Source organism: Borostomias antarcticus (assembly GCF_949987555.1).
Source record: "Borostomias antarcticus genome assembly, chromosome: 5".
NCBI lineage: Eukaryota > Metazoa > Chordata > Actinopteri > Stomiiformes > Stomiidae > Borostomias > Borostomias antarcticus.
In genome coordinates this window covers 10,102,192-10,125,113 of record NC_140238.1, presented here as the reverse complement: position 1 = coordinate 10,125,113, position 22,922 = coordinate 10,102,192, and the positions used below count along the sequence as shown (strand labels likewise).

The window sequence follows — 22,922 nt, the reverse complement described above, 5'->3', positions numbered from 1 at the left end:
GGGGGGTTCATGCAGGTGTGCCTTTGCGTGTGTGTATTTGTGTACATGTGCGTGCATTTGTGCGTTGGTGTGCATGTGTGCATTTGTGTGTGTGTGTGTGTGTGTGTGTGCGTGCGCACGAGCATGTGTCTGTGTGTGTGTGTGTGTGTGTGTGTGTGTGTGTGTGTGTGTGTGTGTGTGTGTGTGTGAATGTGTGTGTGTGTCTCATCATACCTACCCTGACTTGGGGCCTGGCAGGTCCTGCCTTTGAGGCAGATGATCTGCCAGAGACATGGCCGCCACCCTGAGGTCCCCTGATGACCTCCACACAACCTCCACCTGACCTTGGAGACTGACAGGAGGGTGGGGGGGGCGGGGAAACGGGAGAGAGAGATGGGGGGTGGAGGGGGAGGGGGAGTGAGATGAGAGAAAGAGAGAGAAAAAGACAAAGAAAGAGAAAATAGAGCAGAGAGGGAGGGAGGGAGGGACGAGAGAGAGATTGAGAAGGAGAAGACAGACAGAAAAAGCCATTAGTAGAACTGTCTGCAGGGTTTTCTAATCCACTGGTGTTTCTTCACTCTTCAGAAGTGTGTAGAGGAGCTGAACAAATAAACTGTGACTAGCGGAGAGTGCAAATGAAAACAACAACTACAGCATGGAGAGAACCATCACTCTTTCCCTCACGTCTCTTCACCAGATTGAAAGTGATCTGTTTGTATTACTCTTTCTCCACGAACAGCCCTGTAATATTTGTCTTATTTGATGGTCTCACAATAGATTCCAAGGTATTCACTCAACGAGTGATCAACTATGATTCAGACACCCACATGATCTGTTCTGGAGGAGAGAATCTAGCGAACTTTCAATATGAAACAGACAACTGAAGACATTGCTGAAAGAACCCAAAGACATTGCTAATTCAGTCATGGAATTCAGTCATGGTTCTTGGTGTGGCATAATAGCTTTTTTGGAGGGTTACAAACGGTAATAAAATGATGGTTCTGTTCGGCAGACCTAAAACAGACCTCTTATTCTATCAGCTCTGTAGAGAGGAGAGCAGCAGTAGTAATAAACAAACCACTCCAATATTTAGTTATTTAGTAATAGAAACGAACACAGACGATTACACACCACACTCATTGTGATAATGATAGGCTGGTACAGTGTAATGTCTGGAGTGAGGCAGGTATGGCATAACAACCTGAGGGAGTCCATTATAATGTCTTGAGATAGCCAACGGACCGGTATAATGTCTGGACCAGTACAGATTTGACAGTGTCTGGGACACGTTTGCAGTGTATAATGTCTGAAGCAGAAGCCGGCAGATGTGTAGCGCCTGAGATACGGGGATGGTGTAATGTTTGGAAACTCACCTGTGTCTGAGCAGCCTTCGGCTCCTGTGGAGCTCCGTGGCCCTTCCTGACGCTCCTCTGTTTCATCCCCGGAGGAGTGGAGCCTCTCTCGCCCCTATCGCCCCCTCTCATCGGCGGGGAGTTAATTTTAGGATTAATACTGCCGGCTCCTGGCTCCTTTAAAGGATTTGCACCGGAGCAAGAGACGCTTATCTTGGTCATTACAGGGGCAATATTGGATTCAAGCGTTTTAGAATCTGCGAAACATTCAACAGTGTCTATCTGGGTTTCACACGGCGAGGGATTAAGATAAGAGGCGGGCTCATTATGGCGAGGCGCCGCCAGCCTCCCGGCCGAGCTTCCTGGAGCGGCGGCGACGGCGAGGGTTTGGTATTCACCACAGGACGGCGGCTGCGCCGACTCGCTCTGGACGCAGGGCCAGTCGGGGGGATAGGAATCGGGTGTCTCTGTCGGTATGGGACTGGGCCCTAGGTGAAAGGAGAAGAAGCCGTCGTTGAGTTTGGGACTGCGGCTGCGGGGCCTCTTGGTGAGGACCATGCTGTAGCAGAGAGGGGGGCCCAGGTACACCTCCTCCGTACAGGCCTCGAACAGGGGCTCTGGGGCCTGCGGCTCCGGGGTGGAGCAGAGGACAGGGGTGATGCGGGGGAGGTCGGGGGAGGAGGAGAGGGCGGGGGGCAGGTCCGGGGTGTTGGAGAGGAGCGGGGTGCTGCTCTTGCTCTCCAGAAAGGTGCTGACCTCGCCACAGTCGCTGTCGTGGGAGGAGAGGGACAGGTATGAGTAGAAGTCTCCCTTACGAAGCTGGATAGGCCTGTGGGAGTGCTCCAGCACCTGGAATATGAACAGATAAAATGAATAGATTAGATTGGATTATGGATGAATGTATCATGGATTAAATATGTTTAAATAGATTGTGTAAAATCAACTATAGAGCAGCATATTGATCATTATATTAGATTATGAGGTAGGTAAAGGTAGATGATGAGGTAGATTCTTTTTTTTTTTTTTTTTTTTTTTAAAGTAGATTGAGATTATGAGGTAAACTCTTACCTTCTCTCTGATCTGGGCCAGTTGTGCTGGGGCGTGGCCTGTGTTGGACCCTCCCCCTTCCTCCTTCTCCTGCTGCTCTGATTGGTTCTCCTTATTCCTCAGAGCCACCGAGGTCATGTCGATGATCTCCATCACAAAGCTGTGGACATTCTCCCTGCTCTGCTCCTCGCCAGAGGGGTCTATCTGAGAGGGGCAAGAGGAGGAGGAGGCGTGACCGCAGCAGGAGAGGCGCCCCCGTGGGCGGCCGTGGGTGGCAGCGGGGTAGGGGGCGGGCTCCCTCCGGCTCTCCTCCCTCAGGAAGGAGGAGAAGGTCTCCTGACTGTTGATGGCCTGCCGACCGCCGCCGCCTCGGCGCAGCGCACGATGGGCTCTGCAGTCCTCCATGGGGGAGAGGGAGGGGGAAGGGTGGGCGGAGCTGTGGCACGGGATCTCCCCCCTCAGCTGGGCCTCCAGCGAGGACTGCTGGCATTGGAGGGGGAGGAGCTCGCAGGAAGGGGAGGCGGACACCGTGGCCATGATCGCCGCCGCCACGCCCCGGGCATCCCCGCCGACGGCATCCGTGCAGGCCTCTCCCGTCTTGGTGTAGAGGCTGCCCTCCTCCTTCATCAGCAGCTCGTCCTCCTCGTCCTTCCTCTTCTGCTGCGACTGGTCCACGTTGCCGTTCTCCAGGTCGTCCACCAGCCGACTGATGTAGCTGCGCGTGGCGTTCCTCCGGTTGGCCTCCGCCTCCTCCTCCCGCTGGCTCCTCCTCTGCGTGCACTCGCCGCCCCGCGCGCTGTTGTTGGCGTTGGCGTGCGTCTCCAGGAGCTTCAGGGCCGTGCGGCTGAGGAAGCAGCGCTCGTTGGAGGTGGAGGACGAGGAGGAGGGGGCGGAGGAGGCGTCGGCGCTCTCCCGGGACGGCGTCCCGCACTGCAGTTCGTCGCCCAGGTCCGCCTCGCCGCGCTCCCTGGCGGCCGGTGAGGAAGACGAGGAGGAGGACGAGCGAGGTTTGATCCAGCTCTGCAGCTCGTTACGCATGTACTCCAGCCCCAGGGCGAACGAGCCCTCCATATCCTCCTCTTCCTCCTCCTCGTCGTCCTCTTCCTCCTCCTCCCCGGAGGTCATGCTGGACTCTTCCCCCTCCCTTACCCCTAGCTCCTCCTCCGTGAGCGTGGGGGTGGAGCTGGAGAGCAGGTCGCTGTCGTCTTCGTCGTCGGTGCATGCCGACGTGCACGACACGTTGACCACCATGCTGACGCTGGCGTCCGCCTCGTCCAATCCCGCGCCAGCGCCGCGCTGGCACCGCTTCCTGAACGAGGCATTGGAGTCCACGAAGAGGCGGTTCTTCAGGACGGCGAGGTCCTCGGACGCCACTGACGAGTCCTCGGCGCTGCTGAGCTCCGTCAGGGAGGCGGCCGGGCTCTCGCAGAGCGAGGAGGCGGGGCGGGGCCCCTGGCCGGGGGAGAGGAAGGGGGGGCCGCCACGCCGCCGCCGCCGCACGCCCCCCGGGACCGGCGGGCACAGGGAGCTGCTCTGGAGGGTGATGTCGGAGACGCTGCGCGTCATCGTCAGGGCCAGGGGGCTCTGGATGTTCTCCAGGCGACGCAGGAGCTCCAGGGTGCGCCGGCTCAGCTCCCCGGCCGCCTCCCCCCCCGTCGCCTCTCCCAGCTCCCCCAGGCTGCCCTGGCTGCCGGTGTCCTCCTCGCTCCTCGCAGGGGCCAGCCAGCTCTCCAGGGAGGTGCTGCGCTGCAGAGGGTCTTTCCCCCCCTGGAACAGCTCGCCATTCAGGAGCAGCGACTCCAGGGAGGACCCCTGGGACAGCAGAGGGAGGAGGGGGGGGGACGCCCTGACCCCCTGCCTCATCTCCCCGCCGCCACCACCGCCCGCCGACCCTCCTCCCCCCGCCTGCTTGTCTCCCCCGGCGACGAAGCCCCCCCCGGGGCCGCACCCCCCCTCGGAGTCGGAGTCGGGGGTCAGGCCGCGGCCGTTGACGAGGATCTCAACGGCGTCCCTCCGGTGCTTCCTCCTCGCCGGCCCGTCCTCCCCCCTCTTCCCTCTCGCCTCTCCGTTCTCGTCTCTCCTCCTCCTGCTCTCCCCGGCGGCCTCCTCTCTCCTCCTCCGTCCCGCCCTGGGCCTCCCCGGGGCGGCCGCGCCGCAGTCTCCGTACAGGGCGCACCGATTGGCTCGCTCCAGGATCCGGTCGATGTCGTCGTCGTCGCGCAGCCGGTCCTCCGGGGGGGAGCGGGTCCCGGCGGCGGCGGGCGAGAGGTGCCTCTCTCCCCCCTCCCCCCCCTCCCCCTCCTCCCCCGCCAGCTCCAGGGGGCAGGCCTCGGAGTTGGCCGTGTTCTCCGTGTCGCCCTCGCTGACGATCCCGCTCTCGCTCTCCGAGCGCCGCGGCGAGTCACCGCTGACGCCGTGGCGACCCTGCCGACTCAGGATCGCCCCCAGCAGGTCAGGCAGAGACTCGACGGAGGAGAAGGAGGAGTCTTTGCTCAGGCTCTTCAGGAGGGGCTGTTTCCTGTTCGCCGCGGGGCTGGCGGGCTTCTGGAGCGAGGGGAGGGGTGGCTGGCGGTAGAGCTCTACGTTGTGGAGGCTGTACACCTGGTACACCGAGTGGACCGGACCATGGGAAGACGGCGGAGGGGTCAGGTCAGCAACGCCCGATTGGTCGGCGAGGAGCTGAGGGCGGCGCCAGGGGGAGGGTGGACCGACCTCGGGGTCAGAGTCGGGAGTGTGTGTGTGGCTGTGAAGGTCATGCGCGTCAGCCATGGCCATGTCCGTCTCGTCCCACTCCCAGGAGTCCTCAGGAGGAGCCCCGTGCAAGTCCATCAGACCAGGGTCCAGGAAGTTCCCTGGGACCTGCCCAGAGAGAGAGAGAGAGAGAGAGAGAGAGAGAGAGAGAGAGAAAGAGAGAGAGAGATAAATATGCAGTTAGATCACTGATCATACTGATACTGTACCTGTTTGTATCACAACAGAGATCGGCAATACTTCTCTGTAGTATTTTGGAAATCTCACTGGTTTAATATCCAAAATCAAATGTTTCTCTATATCAAATCCATTTCAATATCAAGGCCATTCCTGACCTTCCAGGGGATCCTTTTTGGCTTGAGAACAATTCCCGGAAGCAACTTGAATCTACAAGTAGCGGCTTTAAAACGCTATTTTGACAAGGGCTCTCAATCACTTCTAAAATCCCTGAGCAATGCATCATCAACCCACCCCCCCCCCCACCGCTAAAAGCCACCATTGTCTGGAAATGTGCTTAGACACAGATATTCCGCTAAGGACACAATTATACAAATTGCTCTGCATCTCGTTAATACGAGAGAGGGGCAATTTTTCTATTAGCCATTTTTATCTCATTAGTCTAATAAAGTGGCAAATCTAACACGTGCTCGGTGTGAAGCGCGAGGTCGGTAATGAATTCCTATTAGATTTGTGTTTATTCTCCTGGTGCTGATAGAGAAGATAGTGGCTATGTGGCAGAGCTGAGCACTGCTAATGTAGGGTAGAAAAAAACAACATTAAAAACTTCACCAAACACTAGAACTATCAATCAGTCTAATCCAATCAGAATAATGTCTGAGAGCTGCCTCAGCTATCGCTGGGTAAAATGTGAGCCATGGCACGTTACCTAACCAGACATATAAATGAAAGGCCTTGACCCTACATCATTAGTAACACCCACAGCAGAAACACACCCAAGCATCCGCCCGCCTTTTCACCATCAAGTGCTCCAGCAACCAGCCCACTCGAGGTTCCACAACACACAGATGCGCGCATCCTCCTGACACAGGAAATAATTGCCTGCTGCACTTTTAAATATCGTCCCCCTACTCCCGCGACCTTCCAGTCGATGCAACGCTAACAGATGAGCTCTCCTCACCGAACACCTGCCGAACGGAGAAAAACAAAAACAAATAACCGCTCCCGGTTTCCGCGGCGCATGGAGGACGGCCCCTGCCAGCCCGCCATCTCAGAGCGGAGCAGGCGGAGAGCGCAGGCGTTTCATCACCCCACCACAGCCGCTCATTTATAAACAAAGCGCCTGCCGTCGTCCGGCGCCCGACCTGTGTTTCTTTCTCTCTCTCTCTCTCTCTCTCTCTCTCTCTCTCTCGCCGATTCTAAACACATCCAGGAAGTGAAATTACACTTCAGGAGGAAGGTCAGCGCGCCGGTGGCCTATGCTATTTGTCTTCGCCCCTCGTGTGTGCCAGGACGTTTATAACGGAGAGGACAGCAGGCTGAAGAGCTTCCAGAATATTCCCCAGGGCTTGGGGAGGCAGCGGTGGATGGGGCTGCTACCAGAGCAGAACTGTTTCCATTGTTATTTACCTAGAGTCCCCGTTTTATGGGACTCGCTAGGAAAAGAGTGGCCAAAGTATTGCTATAGGCTTCTCCATGGAACGCAGGCTCAAACTGAGGAACTGAGATGCTTGAAAAGAGATTCCGTTCATTAACACTATCAGAAGCCCTTCCACTGGGCTAACGCAGCTCTTAAACATGTAGTACTGCAGAGAGGGGGAGAAATGCTTCATAAAGGGTTTCAACCTATCCTCATGAACAACTACCGGTTATAATGTACCAGACAAAATGTTTTGTCTGAGGTGTACAAAGTCTAGCCTGGCTCCAGACCCTGAATCGCACGCCCACTTTAATTTGCGAAATGCGATTCAGGGTCTGGAGTCGCTCTCTTCCAGAGTGATTTCTCAGTTCGGAATTCCAATGAGGCCAAACAGCATCCTTTGAATGTGACGACGGAACTGTGATTGGTTAGGGTGATGAACTAATCGCTGAGGACTCCCACTTCAGCGACGCCATCACAGAAAAGGGCTGCAACGAGAGCCTGTTCAGACTGAATAATAAAGTGAAACGAAATGGCAATTCAGTCCGAGTGTCAGGCTAGGACATGTCTAATAATCCAGAAAACTGAACCTTCCTGTTGTTAATCCAGTTCTCTTTCTGCAGTATGTTGTGTCTCTTCAGCTCTGTGTTTGATGGGCTGCGTGTCTATGGCCTGAACCTCTATATGGTGTATTGGCTCACCTGTTCGGGGCCTAGCGCCCTCTTCAGGCGAGCCTGCCACTGCAGCGCCTGCATGACGATGGCCTCCCAGCGGCGCTCCAGGTTGATGGCCAGCAGCTGGAGGGCCTCCTGATGCTGCTCGGCCTCCGGGCCCGTCCCGAGGGGCCCCCGGTGCGGCTGCGCGATGGGGCCCGTCCCGAGGGGCCCCCGGTGTGGCTGCGCGATGGGGCCCGTCCGGAGGGCCTCACAGCGCCGCTCGCTCTGTTCTAGCAGCCCCTGGCACAGCCGCAGCACGGAGGCCACGCACTTTCGCCTGCCTCGCACCTCCAGACACAAAGACTAGGGGGAGAGAGAGAGAGAGAGAGAGAGAGAGAGAGAGAGAGAGAGAGTTAGGAATGACCAAGAACAGACCCTCCTTAATCCTTCCTTTCCGACCCATCGACGAGTTCCAGCTTCAGCCTTCTGGAGTAGGGGTGGGAGGGGTGAGGAACGGGGTGGGGGTTGTGACCAGGTGCTACCCCCCCCTCACGCACACACACACACACCCACGATAGCCCCCCCCCCCCCCCCCCCCATCAGAGCCATGTAAATCACCCCGACACGACCCTCTTTATGGCCTGCCGTAAACAGCAGAAATATTAAACATTAAAAGAGCGCAGCCTCCACCTCTCTTCTTTAATACATCACGCACGCTCTCTCGCTCTTTCTCTCTCTCTCTCTCTCTCTTTCTCTCTCTCTCTCTCTTAAATAAGACAATCCAGGTGCAGGCTCTTGTGTGGTTGAAAATGCAGATGATCCTCGAGCCGAAGAGCCCAGCCCCTCATTGCAACGCGGAGAGACATGACAGTACGGAGCAGCTAGTCAGGAGACAGACACGGAACAAGTTATGCAAATCCCCTCCACTCGCACAAGCACTCCCTGTATATTTTCTTTACATTTCCAATACATATTAAACACTATTACATTGAAATGGGATTTTTTCTGCCCCTGTCTTGCCCCAGCATCTATTGACTGGTCCCCTTCTGTAACAGAATCTGTGACAGGAGAGTGTGGCACGTTGAACATTTTACTGTAGCATGTCAGTATGTGCTCTTAATGCCATGTTTTCTACTGTAGCATATCAGTATCTGCTGTGTTTTCTACTGTAGCATGTCAGTATCTGCTGTGTTTTCTACTGTAGCATGTCAGTTTCTGCTGTGTTTTCTATTGTAGCATGTCAGTATCTGCTGTGTTTTCTACTGTAGCATGTCAGTATCTGCTGTTTTCTATTGTAGCATGTCAGTATCTGCTGTTTTCTATTGTAGCATGTCAGTATCTTCTGTCTTTTCTATTGTAGCATGTCAGTATCTGCTGTGTTTCTATTGTAGCATGTCAGTATCTGCTGTGTTTTCTATTGTAGCATGTCAGTATCTGCTGTGTTTTCTACTGTAGCATGTCAGTATCTGCTGTGTTTTCTATTGTAGCATGTCAGTATCTGCTGTGTTTCTATTGTAGCATGTCAGTATTTGCTGTTTTCTATTGTAGCATGTCAGTATCTGCTGTTTTCTATTGTAGCATGTCAGTATCTTCTGTGTTTTCTATTGTAGCATGTCAGTATCTGCTGTGTTTCTATTGTAGCATGTCAGTATCTGCTGTTTTCTTCTGTAGCATGTCAGTATCTGCTGTGTTTTCTACTGTAGCATGTCAGTATCTGCTGTTTTCTATTGTAGCATGTCAGTATCTGCTGTGTTTTCTATTGTAGCATGTCAGTATCTGCTGTGTTTTCTACTGTAGCATGTCAGTATCTGCTGTTTTCTATTGTAGCATGTCAGTATCTGCTGTCTTCTATTGTAGCATGTCAGTATCTTCTGTGTTTTCTATTGTAGCATGTCAGTATCTGCTGTTTTCTTCTGTAGCATGTCAGTATCTGCTGTGTTTTCTACTGTAGCATGTCAGTATCTGCTGTGTTTTCTACTGTAGCATGTCAGTATCTGCTGTGTTTCTACTGTAGCATGTCAGTATCTGCTGTTTTCTATTGTAGCATGTCAGTATCTGCTGTCTTCTATTGTAGCATGTCAGTATCCTGTGTGTTTTCTATTGTAGCATGTCAGTATCTGCTGTGTTTCTATTGTAGCATGTCCGTATCTGCTGTTTTCTTCTGTAGCATGTCAGTATCTGCTGTGTTTTCTACTGTAGCATGTCCGTATCTGCTGTTTACTTCTGTAGCATGTCAGTATCTGCTGTGTTTTCTACTGTAGCATGTCAGTATCTGCTGTGTTTTCTACTGTAGCATGTCAGTTTCTGCTGTGTTTTCTACTGTAGCATGTCAGTATCTGCTGTGTTTTCTATTGTAGCATGTCAGTATCTGCTCTTAATGCCATGTTTTCTATTGTAGCATGTCAGTATCTGCTGTGTTTTCTATGGTAGGATGTCAGTATCTGTGTTTTCTATGGTATGATGTCAGTATCTGTGTGTTTTCTATGGTAGGATGTCAGTATCTGTGTTTTCTATGGTACAATGTCAGTATCTGTGTTTTCTATGGTACAATGTCAGTATCTGTGTTTTCGAAGGTACAATGTCAGTATCTGTGTTTTCGAAGGTACAATGTCAGTATCTGCTCTTAAGGCTGCATTTTCTCTCTGGTCCTGGTCCTTGGTGGAGTGAATGAGGCATAATTCTTAATGAATACTACAGTATTCATACAATATGTTATAGATGAGTACCAGTGCTGGACAACAGGACAATGCTGAATGGGACAATTAAGTTGTCAGGCGTTATTTTTAGCCTCTGAGAAAGACAGAGACAGAGCAAGATACAGAGAGAGAGAGAGAGAGAGAGAGCTACAGAGAGAGTGAGACAGAGACAGACAGACAGACAGACAGACAGACAGACGAGAGAGAGAGACAGAGAGAGAGAAAGAAAGAGAGACAGAGAGAGAGAGAGAGACAGAGAGGAAGAGAGAGAGAGAAAGAAAGACAGACAGAGAGAGAGAGAGAGAGAGAAAGAGAGAGACAGACAGACAGAGAGACAGAGAGAGAGAGAGAGAGAGAGAGAGAAAGAGAGAGAGAGAAATAGAGACTGACACACACAGACACAGACACAGACACAGAGAGAGAGAGAGAGAGAGAGAGAGAGAGAGAGAGAGAGAGAGAGAGAGAGAGAGAGCCTAAAGCTTCATTGTGTCTCCATAGCTGGGTGTTATACACTGCTCTCCCCCTGCTGGGGCCCTGTCTTATTGACTCACTGGCTCCGGCTATAGTCTGCCAATATTTGCTAAAAAGCTTTTCCAAATACATGGAAGGCAGTGGAGTGGTCAGGGGGGGAGGGGGGAGTGTGTGGGGAGGAGGGCAGGGAGGATGAGGGAGAGAAATCTGTGCAATGAGTCTGTTTCGGGGGCAGAGCTAGGGTTGTTGTTCCCAGATCTTGGCCTGTCTCCAAATTCTTCCCCGAACCTAACCCCTGGTATAACCCCAAACAGAAAAAACAAAAATCCATCCATCCATCCATCCATCCATCCATCCATCCATCCATCCATCCATCCATCCATCCATCCATCCATCCATCCATCCATCCATCCATCCATCCATCCATCCATCCATCCATCCATCCATCCATCCATCCATCCATCCATCCATCCATCCATCCATCCATCCATCCATCCATCCATCCATCCATCCATCCACCCACCATCTATCCACCCATCCACCCATCCATCCATCCATCCATCCATCCATCCATCCATCCATCCCAGTAAGCCTACAAGCCCGTGCAGAACCCTCAGTCACTCTACATCTAACAGAGAGGGGTTTTAATAAAGGCAGGACGTAGGATCAGGTGCTAATATGCAACACAGCCAAGCTGCAGCACAATCTAGGAGCTCTGATACCGCTCCGATCTCGCCATCATCATCATCATCATCATCATCATTATCACCCTTTCAGATCCATCTTGTGTAGCAGTGGTATCTATCTAGGCTATCTAATCTGCAGGGCCCATTCACACCAGAGATGTAATAATGACACGACAGAAGCCAAATGGCACTGCGGAATACAGAAACTCCAAAGCACCTCGCTGTCTTCCTCTCCTCTCGCTTACTCTCTCTCTCTCTCCAGTATCTCTCTCTTCCTCTCTCTGTCTCCTCAGTCGCTCTTTCCATCTCTCTCCTCACATTCTCTCTCTCCTCTCTCTCTGCCCCCCCCCCCCCCCCTGCTCTTTCTTTCGCTCCTCTCTCTCTCTCTCTCTCTCTCTCTCTCTCTCTCTCTTTACAGGCAGGTCTACCTCAGAAGAATGGGGGGAGAGAAAGAGAGAGAGGGAGGGGGTGGTGGTGCTGGATTTTCCCCTAAGTCTCCTAAATAGAAATCCTCTTAAGTCCTCCTCCCTCTTCATCTGCAATTGAATTACACCAAACTGCCGTGACACCGGGAGGACAGCGCCGGCCTCCGCGTGACATCATCACTAATACCAAGGTGACTTCGGGAGAAACATGAAACATCTGATGGCTCAACGCGAACAACGGCGAGGGGGCGGGCGATTCTCTGCCGGTGCATTTTTGCAGGCGAGCGTTCCAGAACGTCGTCTGGAGAGGTTCTAGAGCACTGCGCGGTGTTATCAGCGGATCCCCCGCTCCTCTCTCCTCCCCGGCTTGTCCGGTTTTAATATCCGGCGGACAAGATGGAGACCGGGAGCCGGGACGCCCTCCGGAGAGGACGGGAGGATGGGAAGAGGGAGGAGAGAAGGGGAGAGAGAGGAGGAGAGAGGGAGGTAGCGGAGATCGCGGCGACAGTGACCCGGTGGATATTCAATCAATTACCATTAATTAGAAATCTCCTGATTAATTCTATTTTCTTGATTAAGTCAATTAAAACCACAAGCACTTGTTATCGCGAATGAGCGTAATGAATTCTTGTTGACAGTTTGTTCCTTCACACACATCCCCTGAGCTGGCCCAGACACAGCCTGCAGCGTTCTCCACTTCTGTCACTCGCAGTCCCCTGTTCCTCCTCTCACTCTCTTTTGCTCTCTCTCTTTCTTCTCCCTCTCTCCCTCTTTTTTCTTTCTCTCTATCTCCCCCTTTCTCTCTCCTCACCCCCCACCTCCATCCCTCTCTCTCTCTCCCCCGCTATAGAACACAGCTCTTCACTGATACACACCATTGTGTCTACAGACTCAAGAGTAGCATCACTGCTGGATACACACGGAGCATAACCCTAACCCCATCCCTCCACCGCAGCTTATAGCACTCGGATACAAACACCGCTAGCTAGCCGCGGCTAAAGGCTAGTACATACAGTCGCGCCACATGCGATTGAATGAACGAGACGGCGTGAGTCACATTTCGTTTTACAGTGGCGGTGGCCTCCCTCGGTCCCTCAGACCTTTCCCTAGCCCCTCCCTCTACATCCACGGCGCACGCCGCCTGTCCTCCGTGCCCATAAAAGGATTACGGTCACACATATAACCGTTGCGGGCGCTAAGTGGAACGAACGCCGTCATCCTCCCTTACAGGTGTCTGACAGAGGACGGTGTCGTCTTATGAGCCTCCCACCACTGGCGCTGGAGCGCTAAAGCAAACAAGCAAGGCGCGCGCGCGTGTGTGTGTGAGGGATGGGAGCCAGCCAATAGGGGTTTGGTGATGAGAGTGTGTGTCCTCTGAACGTCAACTGTCTGATCCCCATTAAAACACTGATGAGGAGCTAAACTTCTGCACCTGGCTCAGATATAATACACACACACACACACATGTCTGAAAACACAAACACACTCGCACAAGCGAATGAACACACAAACACACACGCACATACACATGCGCGCGCATGCAGGCACACACACACACACACACACACACACACACACACACACACACACACACACACACAAGCACACGCACACTCTGGCCATCCGGTCCTTTAATGTGGTTAGCACCTGACTAAAAGGTGGTTCTTTCATCGTAATCATGGAGGAGCCGTTGATAGTACTGTATATCTAGGCTGTCACATCTTATTTGCCGCGCGCCCGCCACAATTCCGCGTGATTGGCCAGGACGAGCCACCGGGTCGAGGGTAGACAGAGGTGAACCAATGGGAGGAGAGATGAGGGAGATTGGGGTCTGACCCCCCCCCCCCCCCCCCCCCAGGTGAGGCCGTCTCCGGATCAGAAAACGAGCCGGTGGCGGCCGCGTTAGCACCGCTATCTCCAAATCTACTGTGGCATCTCGCCGCCAGGACCCCCCTGGCGAGGCGGAGGTCACGACATGCGTCCCACAAAAGAAAAAACACACTCTGACCAAGTCAGGAATCCATTTCTCCACTAGAGAGAGAGAGAGAGGGAGAGAGGAGAGAGAGAGAGAGAGAGAGAGAAAGAAAGAGAGGGGAAAAAAGAGAGAAAGAGAGGGAGGGAGACAGAGAGAGGGAGAGAGAGAGAGAGAGAAAGAGGGGGAAAAAAGAGAGAGAAAGAGAGAGAGGGAGAGCGGGAAAGAGAGAGAGAGAGAGGGAGCGAAAGAGGACTAAAATAGACCTGGATAAATGGGTTGTGTTTGATTCTCAGCAGTGCGAGGTTTGCCCCGGTGGAGACTGGGCTTCTTATAGAGAGATATTAGACTGAATTAGCTCTCCATGGTGGAGTGGGGGAGGAAGAGGAGGAAGAGAAGGGAAGGAGGAAGAGGAGGAGGAAGAGGGAGAGGAGAAGGAGGAGGAAATGGAGGAGTAGGAAGGAGAGGATAATAGTGATAATAGTGTACAGTAATAGAACAAACCAACCAGCATGTCACTGCAATCCTCTTTAAAACATTTCATATTACAGATTCCTGGGTACAAAACATGGCATTCAATAGACCGTATACACATATAAAGTTTGATTTAATACATCAATAATCTTATTATGAACACATTTTTGTGGGGAGCAAAAGGGCAGGAAACTGCCCGCAATCTTCTGAAACGATTCGTCCCCGACAGACAGCATTAACCTTCTGAGGAGGAGTTGGAGCGCTCCGGCCAGCAGACACACAGGTGTTGTTAGAAGATGAGGCTGGGAGGCCGGACACACACACACACACACACACACACACACACACACACACACACACACGGAGCTGCGGCCACACAATAGAGACTAATTTCAGACAGAGTTCCCTTTAGGTAGTCTAGGCGTCCATATCTTAAAAGCCTTTTAATTCAATTAAATCTGGGTTCAGGCATGTTCACCTGATGAAGACTTCCCCCACAAGTTACTGCATTCGTGCAGCGTGCTCCTGACAGAGACAGGGAGGGAGGGAGAGATCGGACAGCTGGACAGAAAAACTTGTCTTGTTGTGGTTGAATTGTGCTTCAAGAGTCAATTGTTTCTTATTCCTCTCAATTCCAGAATGTTTTTATTTTATTTTAAAAAAAAAAAAAAAATTGGGGGGGAGGGGGGGGTTGAATTGTGCTTGGTTTAAGAGCCGGTCATCTCTCATTCTCCTCTATTTCAGTGTGCATGCGACTCTCTCTGTCATATTTCCCTGGCAGCTGGCTTCTGAGGCGGCACCATCTTGAATGAAAACAGAGTGTGAGGTCTTATCTCGGAGCAGAGAGAATATTCTAGCCCAGCGGACCTGAAAGCTAGGCCCCCTGCTGTTGTCTGTTATAACCTTACTGTCATACGAATTGAATCCATATACAGCAGAAAGGCTTTTTCCCCCAGAAATCAATGCTTTCCACTGTGCTCGCTGACACCCTATCAAAATAAAAGCCTCCACTATTCCTAAGGGTTACTCCTCTCCCATCAGCATTCAGCCGGTCCGTGTTCATTCCGTTCTTCTGTCCGCCTGTCTGTCTGTGTCTCCGTAAGGGCAAACGCAATCAGCTCCGCTACCGGTTTAGACACGGCTTGATTAATATCCTCAAGTCACTCCTTTAAAGTCATGATCCGCAGATTCGCATATCTGGCAACGCTCATACTGGACGGCATGTGAGTAAACACAGCGGCTGTTTCACTAACCGTGGATTAGGGTTTTGAGCTCTGAAGCCCAAAGATCAGATTCCAATCACAAGTGCATTCATGCGAGTCGCGGAGAGGATCAAGTATGACTGTGGGAGCCAGTGAAAGGCTAGCCTGGAAGCCAAACTTCCTCGCAAAAAAGTAAAGTTTTTGCGATACAGTCTGGGGCTTCTAGCCCAGAAATGTTTTCCAGAAATTACAGATAGTGGGCCAATCAGTGGGGACACAGCTCCTGATTGGTTCCCGTAGTTGATGCGTGAAAATGAGCTACAGGCTGCTGGTAAAACTGTCTCCGGAAGCAGCAAGTGGTAACGTTGACATTAGAAGAATAAACACAGCCGTGCAGTTATTGCAGAGATAGACTCAGTAACAACAATTAAAACAAGAACAAGAGTATGCACTAGCGGAGTTTCTCAACGGAAAATATGTTTTCGACGTTCTTCCAACTGGATTGGCTCAACAGTATCACTGTTGAGGAGAAAGCCCTCTCTGACACATGTAACCGAACATTCCACCCATATGGGTGTCCTTTTAGTCTAATGGTGTGATGACATTAATACAATTGTATTCAGTGTAGGAGTACCTTTATGTTCCGTAGATATGTGCTGGTTGTAGGGATGAGACGGCGCGGTATAAAATGTCCACGGTATTAGAACCGTGACATTCCCTGTGTTTACGGTATTACTTTTACGGTATTACACAATAATGTGCAGCTGAAACTTCACATTTCAAGTTGCTTGCAACAGTTAATTTAGTAATTTAATATAAGCTTGCTATTAATAAACTGAGCTTAATTACAATAGTGTGTATTTTCCATCATGTGTTTCACTGTAGTTTCTTCAAAGTAAAATACTTGTGTTTTTTTTATGTGTGTTGGGGGGGGTGAAATGCCGTATACCGTTAAATACCATAAACCATACCGTGAACTAGATACCGTACTGTACCGTAATGCTAAAATCCATACGCTCTGATCCCTACTTGGTTGTAGGCCTATCTTGAAGTTCAGCAGCTGTGTGCTGGTTAGGCCTACAGTACGGCTACCTTGAAGTTCTGTAGCTGTATGCTGGTTATATAGGCCTACTTTGAAGTTCTGCAGCTGTGCACTGGTCATAGTCCTACCTTGAAGTTCTGTAGCAGTACGTTGGTTATATAGGCATAACTTGAAGCTCTGTAGCTGTCCTCTGGTTACAACTTTGGAGTTCTGCAGCTGTGTGCTGGTTATATAGGCCTACCTTGAAGTTCTGCAGTTGTGTGCTGGTTATATAGGCCTACCTTGAAGCTCTGCAGCTGTGTGCTGGTTATATAGGCCTACCTTGAAGTTCTGCAGCTGTGCGCTGGTTATATAGGCCTACCTTGAAGTTCTGCAGCTGTGCGCTGGTTATATCGGCCTACCTTGAAGTTCTGCAGCTGTGCGCTGGTTATATAGGCCTACCTTGAAGTTCTGCAGCTGTGCACTGGTTATATAGGCCTACCTTGAAGTTCTGCAGCTGTGCACTGGTTATATAGGCCTACCTTGAAGTTCTGCAGCTGTGCGCTGGTTATATAGGCCTACCTTGAAGTTCTGCAGCTGTGTGCTGGTTATATAGGCCTACCTTGAAGTTCTCCAGCTGTGTGCTGGTTATATAGGCCTACCTTGAAGTTCTGCAGCTGTGCGCTGGTTATATAGGCCTACCTTGAAGTTCTGCAGCTGTGCGCTGGTTATATAGGCCTACCTTGAAGTTCTGCAGCTGTGCGCTGGTTATATAGGCCTACCTTGAAGTTCTGCAGCTGTGTGCTGGTTATATAGGCCTACCTTGAAGTTCTCCAGCTGTGCGCTGGTTATATAGGGCTACCTTGAAGTTCTGCAGCTGTGTGCTGGTTATATAGGCCTACCTTGAAGTTCTGCAGCTGTGCGCTGGTTATATAGGCCTACCTTGAAGTTCTGCAGCTGTGTGCTGGTTATATAGGCCTACCTTGAAGTTCTCCAGCTGTGTGCTGGTTATATAGGCCTACCTTGAAGTTCTGCAGCTGTGCGCTGGTTATATAGGCCTACCTTGAAGTTCTGCAGCTGTGCGCTGGCCTGCTGGTCTGGCTCCGGCCTCAGGCAGGTGTTGAAAATGAGCAGCTCAGTGTCTCTCAGCCAGCCCTTCAGCTCCTTGATCCGTTCCTCCAGCTGTCCCAGCATGCAGTTGGTCTGCGGCGACAGGGCCAGCCGGGGGTCCTGGGACGGACTACAGCTCTCAGCATGCTCTCCCAGAATCTCCTACCGAGAAAGTGGAGAAAAGACAAAGAGCAGGGACCTCTTTGAGAGGAGAGATAGGTGTAGCTCAAATAGCTGCCGTACGATATAACAGGCATGTCGAAATTGTATAAATGTGGTATAAACATCTTCTTGTGGCAGCGGGGAGAGAGAACTGGATTTGGACACATTAAGAGTTGATGAGTTGAGGATGGAGAACGAGTTGTGCTACTGGACTGCAAAACACAACAACAATTGCCTGCCCAGGCAATCTACCCTGGTCTTCACCAAACCAGTCAATATGCAAATGAGACCGAAGACAGAGGTCTGAAACGTTGCTACTCAGACTGTCTCTACCAGCTTGATGTTCTGACAAACAATACGGAGCAGGCCATCATCAGTGCGCCCACAAGATTTAGATGCTAATTCACAGGTACTGGTGCTAGAGTGGTTATCCGGGAAGGGGGGGGTACCACCATATCACAGAGGAAATAATACAATTTAGGGCAAAACAAAACAGTTTCAGAGTGTTGGTAGAGTGGCCAACAATCAGCGGCACAATATCCTCCAACGATAATGAAATAGGCCCCCCCCCCCCCCCCACACCACCACTGCCCTCCCTCCTCCCCACCTCTCTCCTCTCCTACCCCTCGTCTCCTTCCTCCCACCACTGCCCCCCCGCCCACCTCTCTCCTCTCCTCCCCCCCCCCTCCCCCTACCTCTCTCCTCTCCTACCCCCGACCTCTCTCCTTTCCTACCCCCCCTACCTCTCTCCTCTCCTACCCCCTCCCTCCTCTCCTCCCCCCTCCCTCCCCCTACCTCTCTCCTCTCCTACTCCCCCACCACCTCTCTCCTTTCTTACTTCCCCCACTCCCTCTCCTGTAACTCTCTCCTCTCGAACCTTCCTTTCTCCTCCCCTACCTACCTCTCTCCTCTCCTCCCCCCCCCTCCCCCTACCTCTCTCCTCTCCTACCCCCAACCTCTCTCCTTTCCTACCCCCCCTACCTCTCTCCTCTCCTACCCCCTCCCTCCTCTCCTCCCCCCTCCCTCCCCCTACCTCTCTCCTCTCCTACTCCCCCACCACCTCTCTCCTTTCTTACTTCCCCCACTCCCTCTCCTGTAACTCTCTCCTCTCGAACCTTCCTTTCTCCTCCCCTACCTACCTCTCTCCTCTCCTTCCTCCCCCTCCTCTTCCTGAGCACACACAGCCCCATGCTGAACACTCAGTCACACACCAGCGGGAGAGGGGTGGGTGGGAGGGGGGGTATATGGGAGACAGAGTGAGAGAAAGAGAGAAAGAGTGAGGGAGAGAAGGAAAAAGAAAGCAGTGAGAGAAAGCAGGAGAGAGAGAGCGAGAGAGAGAGAGAGAGAGAGAGAGAGAGGGAGAGAGGCCCCACCTGCTTGACAGCACTACTGTTAGAGTTGGAGTGAGTGTTGAACTGTGCCCACCCCACAGGGTTGTTCGGAGAGCTAAAACACACCATTATCCCTTTAATAAGCCCAGCACCGGCCCAGGTAATTGCCCAGGTCTTTGTGTACTATGTGTGTGCTTGTGTGTGTGTGGGTGTGTGTGTGTGTGCGCGCGCTCGTGTTTGCCGCACAGGTGGAACAGTGACAGATGTGATTAAGAGTCAGGCTTTGGAGTGGCCATTTTAGGAAAAAGCTCAATTAACCACTCTGTGATCGTGTAGCTCCTCTCTGAGCCCCACACCTCTGTCTCTCTCTCTCTCCCTCACTCTCCCTCCCTCACAACACACCTGTGCTGTTCTATAGAGACCCAGTGTTAATGTAGATTCAACCTGCCATGTGTGACCCGCCTGTTTTAGAGTCAGGCCGAGAAGAGGTTTGGGATAACGGCCACGACAGCCACTTCTGGCTTAGTGGCTCGGCAATACGGAGCCACAAATTAACACCAAAACAACAAAGAAATTAGCATATCGTTCCATTCTGCTCTTGACCGCCGCACGAGAGAGGGGCGCGCGGAGCGGGCGAGCGCCATTGACATTGCAATGTCGTCGTGGAGGTCAGAGGCGGCGCCGTGGCGATAAACAGTCGTACTGTATGGAAATGTGCGTATTGATTTCCTGGCCGGTCCGCGCCGATCACTCTCACCTCCATCCCCCACGGCCGTCCTCTGTTTGCAGGCCGTCCGCTCCGCCGGAGGACATGGCGGCTGTTACGCCTCCTACGCCCTTTTACAGGACCGCCTTCGGATTCTCCCTTCTCCTCTTTCTCTTTCTCTCTCTGTCTCGCTGTAGTTCCCCTTTTCTCCCCACCACTCCTTCATCCCTCGTTCCTCTGTCCGTCCGTCCTTTTGTCTCTCTCTTTCTCACTCTCTCTCTCTCCTCCTTTTCTTGTTGGAATATCTGTAATTTGAGAGCATTGAGCAGCTGCCGTTCTCTGTTTCTAGCACTGCGTCTCAGAGGCGAGGCCACACGGATGCCCTTGCGTGAGTGTGTGTGTGCGCGTGTGAGTGTGTGTGTGGGCGCATGTGTGAGTGCGTGTGTGTGTGGGCGTGCGCGCGTGTGTGTGTGGGCGCGAGTGTGTGTGTGTGGGCGCGCGTGTGAGTGTGTGTGTGGGCGCTGTCAAAGGGGGTGAGGGTGTGTGAGCCGGCTACAGCGCGCGCGTGAGTGTGTGTTGGGGCGCCCGTGTGAGTGTGTGTGTGTGTGTGGGCGCGCGTGTGAGTGTGTGTGCGTGCGTGTGTGTGTGTGTGGGCGCGCGTCTAAGAGTGCGCGTGCGTGCGTGTGTGTGTGTGGGCGCGCGTGTCGCCGCGTCGGGGAGGTTAGATCCCGCCGGTGCCCTTGAAGAGGTCAGCTTACAGGGGGACCGGCGGAATTTATTGCCACTCTATTCCGTTAGAGGGAACAGTTTGCAATCATAAATTCTTCATAAGCAGAATGCTTCAGAGAATGGTCTGTCTTCATAAATATATACGACAGAGGACATCAATTTCATTTAATTCACAATTTGTGTCAGCACAGCAGATGCCTATGCCTGCCTTGATAGGCTTGTTTAATATGCAATGGAGCCGGCATAATGTGACGCGCCGCGCGGGGAGCTGGGACCCAGCGACAGATTAAACTCTGTCTCTGCACCACTGACACCCCATTCTAGCCGCTCCGCACCTACACCACAATGCTAGTCAGCACTCGCGCGCGCAGACACACACACACACACGCACACACGCACACACACACTCACTCACCCAGCCTCACTCACACACGCACGCACACACAGGCGCGCAAACATAGAGGAGACAGACGCACTCCCTCACTCCCAACACCGCCACTAGACAAAACTTTGTGTGTGTACGTGTGTGTGTGTGTGTGTGTGTGCGTGTGTGTGTGTGTGTGTGTGTGTGTGTGCATGTGCTAGCGTTCTGTCCACATGTCACAGTTTCGTATGGGGAAAACATAACAGAGGTTTAATCATCACGGCTGATTGCTGTGGAGGAGAAATAGAGAATTCATTTGTAGCTCCATTTTCAAACAGAAGCCGTTTGGCTGTGTTGCTATGATAATACATGCTCATCTAGCTTACTGAGGCCCCCCCCCCACACACACACACGCATGCACACACACACATGCACACACACATGCCCATGCCCACACACACGCACACACACACACACACACACAGGCAGATGGCAGGCACACATACGCACTAATTTCTCTATATGAGGGCATAAAGGATTTCAGACGACTGTTGATCTGGCAGCAGACTTGTGTATTATTTGAGTCCAGAGAGAAATCCCTGAGCCTGTGGTGGGGTGTGTTGCAGTGTCGGGGACACTGGCTAGTCGACAACGGTGTTGTGCTGTGTCTGACTCTACGTGCGCAATGGGCATTGGGGTCTAAAGTGGCAGTCTCGCCTACGATCTAAAAACAAGCCCTTTCGAAACCTCGGCCAACCTATCTCCGAGGCTTCGGTCCGGAGAGCTAACACAGTCTGCCGCGGAAGTGGGCGGGAGTGAGAGAGAGAGAGAGGTGTACAGTACCACCCTCTTCCCTGGTACAAACCCCCCCACCTACCCCCACCCAATGCCAAGGGCACTGCTAGACCCGGCACCAATTATATTCCTCATGTAGCAGATGAGATAATCTGTGATTAGCCTGAAAATTAGCGGTGAAGGTTGCGTTGATAAGCATCAGCAGCCGTAGCTGTGCTGCTATTACAAGATGATCAGGAGTGGGGCTGTGCTGGTGACGCTGTCTCCGGGCCTGGCTCGCCTCCCCGCACACACGTGTGTGTGTGTGTGTGTGTGTGTGTGTGTCATAATCTACCTATGGTGTTGAAGTCCATCTGTGTATGTCTTGCATTTTGGGGAGAAATGCCCCTCCAGGTGTGTTTGTAGACTCTATAATGAACACATTACCTCCCTATAACTGTAGTTAACACATTACCTTTGCTAGCTACAGTTAACACATTACCTCCCTATAACTATAGTGAACACATTACCTCCCTATAACTATAGTTAACACATTACCTCCCTGTAACTTTTATAACACATTACGCTCCTATAAGTATAGTGCCTGTGTGTGATTGAGCGTGGGAGTGTGTTTGTTCGTAAATATGTTTGTGTTTTGTACCTGCAGCTGGTTCCATTTCTGAGTTAGGTGGTCCAGGCGCTCGTCAAAGTCCTTCGGAAGCTCCGCCCCACTCCTGCGCAAAGACTCCGCCCACCCTAGGAGGTGTGTCTTCTTGGGTGTCCACATACTCATCTCCACACTGTTACCCTGGAGACAGAAACACACATCTCCTCACCGTTACCCTGGAGACAGAAACACACGTACTCATCTCCACACCGTTATCCTGGAGACAGAAACACACATACTCATCACCACACTGTTACCATAGAGACAGAAACACACGTACTCATCTCCACACCGTTACCCTGGAGACAGAAACACACATACTCATCACCACACTGTTACCCTGGAGACAGAAACACACATACTCATCTCCACACCGTTACCTTGGAGACAGAAACACACACATACACATACACTTATTATATATACAATTATTTATTTTGAACACAAGACAGACTTTGGGAATGTAGTCTCCTTAATACAGTACACACACACACACACACATGCACACACGCACACACAAACACACACACAAGCACCAGAAGTCCTTTGCCATTATAGCAGGCTAAAGTAAACAGACACTGTAGCAAACTTCCGCTAACCTGTAACATTAAATATGATTGATCTTTATGTCCAGGCATCTCACACACACAACAAGGAAATATGACTGGGAGCATCATTGTGTCCAGGCATTTCTCACAGACAACAAGGACACCAGGAACAACGCCACTTCAGACCAAATGTTCCAGTATT

General features: G+C 52.0%; 1 protein-coding gene across 1 annotated transcript in view; it reads right to left on the bottom strand.

Annotated features, from left to right (window-relative positions):
• akap6 (A kinase (PRKA) anchor protein 6) overlaps nucleotides 1-22,922 on the bottom strand; it is a gene marked incomplete at both ends in the record, with an annotated part of 122,696 nt that overhangs the window by 4,593 nt on the left and 95,181 nt on the right. The window contains 8 exons of the mRNA XM_084438892.1: nucleotides 1,353-2,180; nucleotides 2,400-3,419; nucleotides 3,528-4,464; nucleotides 4,555-5,237; nucleotides 7,428-7,682; nucleotides 17,392-17,601; nucleotides 22,167-22,313; nucleotides 22,430-22,471. Of these exons, the coding sequence (XP_084295018.1) occupies nucleotides 1,353-2,180; nucleotides 2,400-3,419; nucleotides 3,528-4,464; nucleotides 4,555-5,237; nucleotides 7,428-7,682; nucleotides 17,392-17,601; nucleotides 22,167-22,313; nucleotides 22,430-22,471 (4,122 nt within the window). The remainder of the gene's footprint in view (nucleotides 1-1,352; nucleotides 2,181-2,399; nucleotides 3,420-3,527; nucleotides 4,465-4,554; nucleotides 5,238-7,427; nucleotides 7,683-17,391; nucleotides 17,602-22,166; nucleotides 22,314-22,429; nucleotides 22,472-22,922) is intronic.